The 10,586-nt window shown below is 53.2% G+C and overlaps 1 protein-coding gene and 1 long non-coding RNA gene across 6 annotated transcripts in view; one reads left to right on the top strand and one right to left on the bottom strand.

Annotated features, from left to right (window-relative positions):
- Positions 1 to 3,281, bottom strand: LOC114626382. The gene is made up of 4 exons (XR_003712229.1): positions 3,115 to 3,281; positions 2,340 to 2,494; positions 1,497 to 1,611; positions 1 to 61 (listed from the first exon to the last, which is right to left on the bottom strand). It is a non-coding gene; the product is annotated as an uncharacterized LOC114626382 (long non-coding RNA).
- Positions 3,282 to 3,501: 220 nt separating this feature from the next.
- The window catches only part of Kif21b (kinesin family member 21B), a 47,122-nt gene continuing 40,037 nt past the window's right edge, over positions 3,502 to 10,586 (top strand). For 2 of the 5 annotated variants that reach the window (XM_028773826.1, XM_028773824.1), the window contains exon 1: positions 3,502 to 3,860. In XM_028773826.1, the coding sequence (XP_028629659.1) occupies positions 3,820 to 3,860 (41 nt within the window). In that variant the 5' untranslated portion in view covers positions 3,502 to 3,819. The remainder of the gene's footprint in view (positions 3,861 to 10,586) is intronic. The other 3 variants (XM_028773825.1, XM_028773823.1, XM_028773827.1) reach the window with 2 other exon arrangements.

The following is a 10,586-nucleotide window of genomic DNA, read 5'->3' as shown; positions in this document are numbered from 1 at the left end:
CTCTGGAGGCTGAGGCAGGAGGATCATGAGTTTCAATGCTAGCCTGTGCTTCATGGAAAGACTTGGCTTTTAAAAAGGAAAGAAGGAAGGAAGGAAAGAAAGAAAGAAAGAAAGAAAGAAAGAAAGAAAGAAAGAAAGAAAGGAAGGAAGAAAGAAACTAAGAAAAGAAAGGAAGGAAAGAAGGAAGAAAGAAAAAAGATGTTTGAGGTTACATAGAGCATTAATTAAATCCTAATTATTATTTGGAGCCAAAAATAGAGTTTAAGAGTGATGGATGTTTGAAATCCATGGGCAGCTAACTCTCTGCCTTCCTTGCTATTTATAACAGACTCTGGTTTCCTCTGTGGCTGAGCCTGTCTCCTTCTAAACACAGGAAGTGAGGCTCGGTTCATGTCTGTACTCAGATCTCCTGAGTCTGCAGCTCAATGGGTCTTTTCTGGGGTCCTGAGCTTCTTGCTGGTGGGAAGGATTGGGCCTTGCCTCTGGCTGGGTATTGGAGTTTGGAGCTGGACATCTGCTAAAGGACCCCATTAGAGGATAGGCTGAGGCCTGCTCCCCTGGAACAAAGCACAGATGCTGGGATGGGCCTGGGGTTAGAACTCCAGGTCTTGAGTTCTGTATCCACTGCCACCATTTTACACTAAGACTTATTTAGATTTTGCAATGTTGTCCCTGAAGGAGGGGGCGGAGACACAGAAAGAAGACACAAGTTTAGACCTCCTTTGGGGACATTCCTGGTACCTATGGGGATCCCTTCCGTGTTTTTATCTGTTCCCATAGCACTGCTGTTAAAAAAGTGGAATGTGTCTAAGAGAACTCAGGCCAGATGGCTGCCCTAAGTCACTGCTGGAGTATTTTAACTACAGTTGCGTGGGAGCTTCCTGATTTGGAGGGGGCTCCCCACACCTCCCCTAGGTTCCCATCTGCCCAGACGCCCACAGCTCCTGTCAGGAAAAATGATGGAGGACCCAAGATGCCTGGGGGAAGGGACTCAGCTCAGAATAGAAGTTGGGGCTTATAGTCTAGTCCAGTTAGGGGCTCGGCCTCCCCTCCACCCCGTGTGTGTGTGTGTGTGTGTGTGTGTGTGTGTGTGTAACACTGAGGGCTGCATGCAGTAACCGATCCTGAGAAACATCATGGTTCTAGAAGGAGAGCAGCAGAAGAGGTGGGGACACAGTACTGAAGCAGTAGTTATTGACACTGGATAGAACTCAAAGAGGGAGGGCAGAGATTGTCTTAGTCTTTCTCTGAACTAATCTAAATCTCTCCAAATGGCAGCTTAAGCCTCTTTCTCACCTTGGATCCCCACATGACCTCAGCCCAGTTAGTCCCTCACCCCTGAACAGCAGAGCCTAGGAGTCAGGGTCTGGACCTCAGCCACCCAGCTGCTGCTTGCTGGCCCCAGAGGGAGCTGCTGGAGTGGCTAGGGCCACTGGAACCTTGAGATCCTAATGGCTAGAAGGTCTGAGTCTACAGCCATGTGCTTCCATGCTTACCCCAGAGCCGTACACCCTGAATGTCAGGAGATGCAGAAAGGAAAGCTCTGGTGGCATTTCCCAGCAGTGGACCTGTGAGTCAGAAGGGTCACCCTCTGTTGGAAGTCTGAGAGACCTATGGCAAACAGGAAACCAGAGTTAAGTACCAAAGAAGTCCAGGGATGGGAGGGAGGGGGAACATTTTTGGTTAAAACACATTATCATCCAGGAGGGCTGAGCCTGGGAGGGGGGAGACCTAAGAGCACCCTTAGGTAAAGCTGGGCTGGTCCAGCTCCCCTCCCCACAGGCATGCCTTTAGAGAAGTTGGGAAGCCTAGAGCCACATGCATGAGTCCAAATCTTGTGTGTTGCTTATGAGACTGTTTCCCCACTTGCAAAATTGAAAAATGAACACTAGAACCTGGCTCATAAGGTCAGGCGGACGAAGAACATAGGCACATAGCACCTACCTGTGTAGGTGGTTCGTGAGCATCACTCAGCTCTCCACATCCTATGTTTGTCAGAAGACAGAGTGGGTCTCAGTTCCTCAACACTGTCTCTTGCTCTAAGGGATGGGATTCACTGGCTTCGTGTTTCAGATGCTAATATTAATAAAATATGTAGGATCCCACCAGGACCCCTTACACACCACCACCACCACCACCACCACCACCGCTCTGGGGCGGGGCCATGGCTCTCCTCCTGTTTGCTATGAGGGTGGGAAGAATGAACTGACATAGCTTTCAAATTTCTCCTTAAAATTATTCCAAACAAGGATCTGGGCTCCCGAGTGGAGCAGTCACAAATGGGGGTGGGGGCGGGGAATGACGGCAACAAGAAGTGGGTCCTCAAGACCCTAACATACACCCTTGCCTCACAGGGTTTCATCATCTGAGGCTGATGCAAGAAGCTCAGAGTCAGACTCCCCGGCCTCCCCTCCCCCAGAGGTCTCCATCACATCTTGAGCTGCAGCTGGGTCTTCCTCTTGGGCCTTTTCCAGAGGAAGGAGCTGGGTGAAGCCTGGGAAGGGAGGGCAGCTGGTGAGGGGCCCTGTGAATGATCCTAATGTTGGAAGTTGGGGGGCAGGGAGAAGAGTGGGGCTCAGAGGGAGGGGGGTGAACTGGAAAGGGAATTGACTTCACATCACTGGTCTCCTTTCTCAGGGCCCTGTGTCGAAGTCTCCTGTGCTGAAGAATCCTTTATAGACATTTGTGATGGCAGTGGCTGGCCTTCTCCTCCCCTGCCCGCCCACTTTGCCATCTAGCCTCTCCCAGGTATCTGGAGGCAAGTGCGCCTGTGTCCCTACTACTTCCCAGGCAGATCTGGCCTCCCACATTGACCCTCTGCCCCCACTGTCACAAAGAGTGTGAACCAGGCCCTGTGGGTCATAAAGGTTAGTGGGACCCTGGTCTAGTGAGGAAAGCTGAGTTGGCCAGCCATCAAAGCAAAATATGAGCTTAAAGATGCTGCAGGGTGGAGGTAGGGAAATTTACTTAGACATTAACAAGAATCCCCTTCAATAAAGGTTGGCGGATTTACCGAAATAAATGCAGAAGGGACACGTTGCTGGCTCTTTCAAATTGCTAATCTCTGTGGCATGCTTTGAGGTGCAGCACACTGCCCAGAGACCAGGTTCTTACCCATGCCTAGCCACAGATTCGCTGTATGACCTTGGGGTGTTCCTCTTTGAGTCCCGTTCCTCATTTAGGAAAGGAAGATCCCACTGAGACTGAGGTACCCTGACTTCGAGGGAGGGCCGTGGTTCCCGAATGGTCAACTTCCCAGGGACGAGTCCATCATGCCACTCCCGCTTTCACCCCCCAGCCCTCCAATCCTACCCCGCCCCTCCCAGCAACCCGATGGACGGGAGCCAAGAGGTCTCTTTAAAGGCTCAAGTCCCGCCTCTGCTGCTTGTTGGGGCCTTCTATTGGCGGCTCCGAGGAGGGGCGGGGCCCTGCGCGGCTCCGAGGGGCTGGGGGTGGGTCCTGAGGCGGCTCGGCCCCCGCCCCCTTTGTTCGCTCTGCGGCGGGAGGTGGCGGTCCGGGTGGGAGGTGTGTGCGCGCGCGTGTGCCGCGCTGTAGGGAGCTGCGGGTCTCACTGCCCGCTGTCAACGAGCTCAGCACCTCCGCGCGATGGCTGGTGGAGACCTATGGGACCAGCCCCGTGGGGCCGGCCGCGGGTGAGCCCCTCTGCCGCCTCCTGCGAGCATGTCACCTCCAGCCTGTGAGGTCGCTTTCGCTAGCAGCGTCCGTGCCTCCGCCTTCTGCAGCCGCAGCCGCTGCCTGGAGCAGTGGCCCCCGGACCCCCGCCCCTGATCTGCGCCCAGACCCTGGTGCCAGAGGACCATGGCTGGCCAGGGCGACTGCTGCGTCAAAGTGGCCGTCAGGTATGGGTCGATGGCGGGGAAGGGGCGTGAGAGGAGGGGTTCGAGCTTTGTCTCGCGTGTTCTCGGGGCGGGGGGCGGGGGGCGCGGGCACCGCTCGAGCTGGAGTCTGCAGTCCAGGAGGAGGGGCCGACGCGCGCTGGCCCGGCTGCCGCAGGGGAGCGGCGGCCCTGCGGACTGATGGAAGGTGGCTTTGTTTGGGTGGTAATTTCTGGCCCCTCTTGGGAGCACTTAATGATCAGAAAATCGAATAAACAAGGAAATCCGGTATTTCACACCCAGCTTTGGCCCAGGCCGGAGCGTCTGTGTGTTTCCTCTTGTCCTCCCCATGAGGCTGCTGTCTCATTCTGGGGTATAGGAGGGAATCCCCCCTCCCCCACCTACCCCAGTTAGCTAGTTCTGTGCTCTTGATCCAGTTCACCATCCTGGGAGCGGATACAACAGACAAAGCTCGGTTGTGGGACCCATGAAAGGGTTGGAATGGTGCCTTCCCTTTCCACAGGGTGCCAATGGCTTTTTGGAGAAAGCCCTGCTGGTGCTGCCCCAAGAGGAGATGGAGCTAGGGAGGAAGAAAAAGGTATATCTGAGAGACTAATCCAGAAGGGGTGAAAGAGGGTGACAGGACCCTAATGCTACATCCACAGGCACATAGGTGAAACTGAGCTAGGGGGAAGGACCCCTAGATTTATCTGGAGTCCCATTCCCAATATCTGTAGGTACTAGAAGGAATCTGGCAGACATTAAGGGGAAAGAGGACGTGACTGAGTGCGTTCTTTTTCTAGGGGCACACAGGTGCAGGGACAGGAAATGCTACAAAGTTGAACCGTCTGTTCTTTGTGGTGTGTGAAGACGCCTTCCACTGGCTCTCCTGATTTTGTTTTGTGGTCTTCTCTTTAAGAAGAACATATTGGGAGAGAACCAGTGTAGGAGCTGGTGACCAACTCAGGGATGCACAGAGGAACATACATCTCTGGTCTGGTCTTGTAGAGTCGGGGAGGGGAGCAGTCAAATTCTAGGGTGGGTCCCTAAGACAAATGTCCAAATCCCCTGGGTCAGAGATGACCTAGATTCCAGGGATCCTGGGAAATGGCTTCTAGACAAGATGAGAGCAATCAATGAAATAGGTTTTCTTCCTGCCTCAGAGCAGATGCCCCCCCTAACTCCACCTGACCAACTCTGTGTGCCCCAGAGAGAAGGCCCAGAGGCTCAGTATATAGCCCAGGTGCTGAGGGAGGGAGACTGAGGACCACCGGTCCAGCAGCTTCTACAACACTCAGAACATCACTTGTGCACACTCTTCCTGGCACTGAACAGCCTGAGACAAAGAGGAGCCCTGCAGGTGCCTGGTGGGCTGGTGGGGCGGAGCCAGGCTGCGACTGAGGCTGACATTGCAGCCAGAACCCTTGGAGGTCGAGTGGGAGTGAGATGTGCCAATATGGTTGGTATCTTCAGCAGATGGGGAGAGGGGAGCTACCTACCATAAAAAGAAAATGGAAACCCAACCCCCAACCAGTGTGAACAAGAACTGACAGGGCAGGAGATGGGATGCCTTATCCATGGGGGCTTTCCTTTAGACTCCATTTTACCCGAGAGAGCCAAACAAAGGCCTTCCCCCTTGATTCAGACTCCCCAGTCTGGGCCTGGCATGGTAACATATTGGGGTTCCCACTTCAAGAGCCTAGGGCCATGGGCACCTGTGTAGAGAGTAAGGGGTAAGCAAGTGTCCCTTCCCACAACCACCATCAGGACGTTTCTGGGGCCTTTACCACGGAGAAAAGATGGTGGCTGCTTTCTGTACCCAGGACTTTGGGATGCTTTTCCCCAGAGCAGATGCCCCACCCCCTGGAGTCAGCTGTATATATGAAGTTGTGTGGAAATTGAACATCTGAAGAGCTAGCCTTTCCAAGGGCTCCAAGAAGGTGAGAGCCCCGCCCACTCATCCAGTCTGGCTCTAGATCAGCCAGCCAGGCACACGCCAGACCTCAATGGGCAGCCGGCCGTGCAGGCAGACAATGCCTGGACAGAGCCCAGGTTCTAATCAGAGAGCTGAGGGTGGGACTGGGCTGGGAGCAGCTGGTGCCAGTGATGTGCTTTAGGGGGAATTCTCCTTGGTTTAGTGTCTCTTTCCATGTCCCACCTCCAGTGTCCCCACCTGTGTCACTGACAGGACTGGGTTTGAGGCTGCAGTCCATGGCACATTTATAAGCAGCAAGGATTTTGGATTGCCTAGATCTACCCACTACTGTAAGTTTCCTAACTGCTGACAAAGAGAGCTGTCTTCCTGGCTTCCTGGAAGTCCTCTCTGAATTCCCATGAGAGTCACTTATGATGAAGCCCTGAGGTCTGGCCCTATGAACAGAGAGTGAGACAGAGCTTATCAGGGGTGTGTATGGGAAGATGGCCTGGGATGTTAGAAAGCGGACCCCGGGGCTCTTGATTTAGAACCCGGACAAAGATAAAGCTGTGTATAAAGTACTGCTTGGAGGCCTGGACTCTTAGAGTCAGAAAGAGGGAACGTTCAGGATGTGGGGGAGAGGGCCAGGTGTAACCAGGCTCCCAAATCCTCACACTGTGGTTCTCCCCTGCTAGGTAGAGTCAGACTCATCTGCCCCTGAACCCAGGCCAGTCAACCTCACACTAGAGATTCCCAACCGGTCCTTCCGCCCGCCTGGGATCCTTTTATCCACTAATCCCTGTACTCTAAAGGCTGGACTGACTGGCCTTTACCTGGGGTAGGGGAGAAAGGTGTGTAGCCAAGCCAGAGAGGGAGAAGACTGAGCTGTACCCACCTTGCTGCAGAAACAGAGGCTTGGCAAATAGGGGCCATAAGTTGGAGGTGGAGGAGTAGCCAAGAAACCTAAGTTGGCAAAGTTTAATTTGAGGAAGGAAGCCAAGCTACATGATGCGTTTATTTAAGACCCTTTCGGGCGCCCCCTGGCTCTGAGCCTCACCATAAAGAGAGTCCTTGGTGTTGCCTAGCCCCTTCCCCTTATCTCTGCCCGGCTTTGCTCAGCTTCCTTCCTTTAGTGTGCTGGGGAGGGGGAGGTGCTTTGGCCAGCCCCACAACCAGCCAGGGACCCAGGGGACGGTAGTGAATTCCATCCCTGCCCTCTCCTAGCTGGGATATCTCTCTTCAGCTACTTCCCAAGTATTAGACTTCCTTGGAATCTCGCTCAGTGACTGCCTACATTTTTAATCAAGACTTTGCCAGAATGGGAAGGAGAGTGAAGACAGAAGAAACTGTGGGGCTATGTGTGTGGGAGTGCCTTCAGGGTCCCAAAGCTAAGCAGTGCTAGCCACTGCCAGCTGTACCCTGTGCCATCCAATTTATAGATCTGGGAAGCTGAGCCCTCTATGGGCTGTGTAGAGACTAGAGATCTTGCTAGTGGCCTCCTGTTTAAGAAACAGGGCTTATATCATCACGAGGAAGTGGAGTGTTGTAACCACAGGCCCCGGAAATTGGCCCCTCTGCTACCCAGCCAGCCTGTTTGATTGGATCTTAGCTTTTGAAAACAACAGAGCAGAGGTAGTAGGGTGGGGCTGGGGCCAGGGAACCAGCAGAGGTGACACCCTTATTATAGCTCTGGGGACAAAGAGCAGGGCAGAGCCCAGGTAGTTGTCTACCAGGTGGGACATGTGGTCACTTCCCTCTCTTGTCTTTCTGGACCTCGTTTTACCCATCGGAGAATGGGAACACTTGACTGGTTCCGATCTGGTCCTTGTGCAGAGAGGTACTGAGCATAGTGCCTTGCAGGAAACAGAACGTGAGAAGACTCCTGGGGTATTGAGGATGAGTGCAATGTTTAAACAAATATCTCTAAGTTAAGTGTGCTTAAGAGGTGTCTCTCTAGTTTAAATGATAACATCTATTTAGTAAAAATAAATTCATTTGCAGCCAATCTATTCGTTTTTTTGACTGTGACCGAACAGCATAATTGCTTAAATTTTTGCTCAGTGCTGGGCACTGTGCCTGTCCTATCATGTTCAGCTGACCAAATAATTGATGCTTCTCTCATGAGCAAACACAGGGGAGCAGGGATGGAAAAGGCTGGATCTGAACTCAGGGCACCCTCCTTTGCAAGCATATGCTTACCAGTCACCCCTAATCTGCCCTAACTGGATTCTCAGTTCAGCTGCTAATTGGCTGAGCGCCTTGATGGCTGCTTCAGTTTCTTCAGATGCTTTATTGCCCTGCACTGTTGTGGTGAAAGGGATGAAGGAAATACATACCATACCATGCAGATGCATGGCAAAGGACAACATTCTCCAAGTGTGCCTCAGTGGTTGCTGGGCACAGCTGCCTGTCACCACCGAGGCCTGAGCTCCCAGATCCTTGCTGGGATCCTTGTTTTCTTTTGGGTTTAAGAAGCTGCTGTTCTCCTGTTCTGAGGTCCTTGTGACTGTCTCCTGCCTGAGTGCCACTTCGCCATTCTGCGTGCAAAGATGCTCTAGCAGATGTTTCTCAACCTTCCTCATGCTGTAACCCGTTAATACACTTCCTCGTGCTGTGGTGACCCCCAACCATGAAATTATTTTCTTTGCTACTTCGTAACTGTAATTTTGCTACTGTTATTAATCGTAATGCAAATATCTGTGTTTTCTGGTGGTCTTTTTAGGGTCACAACTCCTGTAGGGTTAGCCACCCTAGTCATGTCCTCTGGACATTAGTGCCTTGAGAACATTGAGGAAAGCAGTGTCTTTTGCCCCTCCACCTTGGAACAGCTGGAACTCAGTGAATCAGCTGCCTCAGCTGAGAAGATTGGGGGTTGAGGCTCTGAAGTCCTGGGCAGATGGTGGCCTATTGGGTGCATTGTCCTCGTCTCTGGCAGGTTCCTTCTTTTACCTCCATTTACTCTCCATGGAAAGGAGAGTGTGCTATGGTCCCTATCCCCAAATGCCTGGCTCTCTACCTTGGTGGCACGGCAGTAGAAGCTACCTGTCCTTTTTCTATGCCAAGCTGCCCTATTTCAGTGAGATGCACTTCATCAGAGAGCCGGTTGCCTACAGACTAGCAATAGGGAATGGCAACAGGACCAGTGTGGTGGAGGGAGGCTGGCCGCCCTCCATCCCAGCCAGCCAGCTGCCTGTTGCTCAGCATTCCTCAGCTGGGGAGTGTCCCCTGGGCCCAGCCCCTGCCGAGCTGCCCCCTACCAGATGCAGATGCCAGCACAGCTCTGGGATGGGGCTATGCCTGATGCTGCTGCAGTGTCTCCGGTCTCTTGGTCTCTCGGGAGGTCATGGAAAACCCCTACCAGATGCCCTGAGATGAGGGTAGAACAGAGAAAGCATAGCTGAGTGGCAGCTCCCTGGGAAGGACTTGCCCTTTTTCACAAGCTCCAAAGACAGAAGGGTCAGACCCAACCCCATCACAGGCTGGGATACCTCCCTCAGACAGGGGCTAGCCTTCTCCCAGCCTCCTGCTCTCTGGCTTCTGACATCTCATTCATCTGCTTGCTGCTTCCACCCCTGCCTGCTGTTTGGTGGAGAGTGGCCTTGACACTGAGGCCACCGACAACAAGGTTCTCTTCAGGTGCCTCAGAAGAGGTGCCCTCCCTGTTTCTGCTTCTAGGTGTGACTCAGAACTCAGTGGCCAGGACTCTAGGATGAACTGAAAGTAAAGTTGAGGACATCCCCTTTGGAAGGGGTGGAGTTAGAGCCCTAGACACCCCAGTGCCCTGTGAGGTTGCTGTGGAGTGTCATGTCCCCTCCCATGATCTCAGAGGCAGAAGTCAGGCAGAGTGTTGACCGGCCCTTTTCACCAGGTCTGCTGGGGCCTCATAAATCCATGCCCTTTGACCCCACAATACAAAGCCTTCTTGTTTGGGGGTGCACAGCCAGCCCCATCTTTTCCCTGAGGGCAACCACAGGAGGACTGCGCTCCAGATGCCAATGAAAAGCCAGGGGAGGGGTTCCAATAGGCAAATGGAGATAGGGTCCTGGTGGCTCTGCTCCTAGTACAGCCGGATTTTCTCTCCCTTTACTGAAGAGTTAGCACCCTGAATTAGATCTTGCCACCCTGATGGAGAGAAGACCAGCCCCTGTGGGAAGACGCTTTGTCTCAGCTAAGTCAGCTAAAAGCCCCTGGGCATCTAAAAGCCAGACTCCCCTGAGAGAGCAAGGATTTTGCTTCTAGCAGCCTTCCCCAGAGTTGGCAGATTGCCAGGCTGCCTAGGAGAAGTGTGTGTGTGTGTCTGTGTGTCTGTGTGTGTGTGTGTCTGTGTGTGTCTGTGTGCACAAACAAGTGCGTTGGGGGAGGGGGTGCTACTGAGGGCAAAGGAAGCCTGCTTTCTACAAATGGCCCAGCTCAGCCTCCTTAGCTACAAAGCTTGGAAAGTGCTTTCCCCTCCAGGCAGGCAGGCAGGCAGGCAGGCAGCTGCTGGTGGGATCAGCAGGGATTCTAAAGGGATCTGTTTCCTCCAGCCTGACCCCTCTGGCCCTGTGTAGGGGTGGCCCTGTGACTGCAGCAGAATTGGGCACACACGAGAAGGAGGCTGGTTTAAATTTTGTCTGCATCATTGTAAATTGTGGGGACTCTGGGCTTGTGCAGTGTCACCTTCGGAATTTCAGTGAAATGAGGCATGTGTCCCTTGCTCTATTGTGTTGTGACAACACATAGAGTGCACATGGCCCCCAGGTTCTCAGATGTTCAGTGTTGTCCTCAGATGAGGCTAGGGAGTGGGAGAAGGCAGGAAGGATGGCAAGTCTGCTACCCCCAAGGAATGATTTCCA

This window comes from Grammomys surdaster, unplaced genomic scaffold (assembly GCF_004785775.1).
Source record: "Grammomys surdaster isolate TR1022 unplaced genomic scaffold, NIH_TR_1.0 234, whole genome shotgun sequence".
NCBI classification, from domain to species: Eukaryota; Metazoa; Chordata; class Mammalia; order Rodentia; family Muridae; genus Grammomys; species Grammomys surdaster.
Note: the sequence above shows the minus strand (reverse complement) of the source record. Positions and strands in the feature narration are given on the sequence as shown.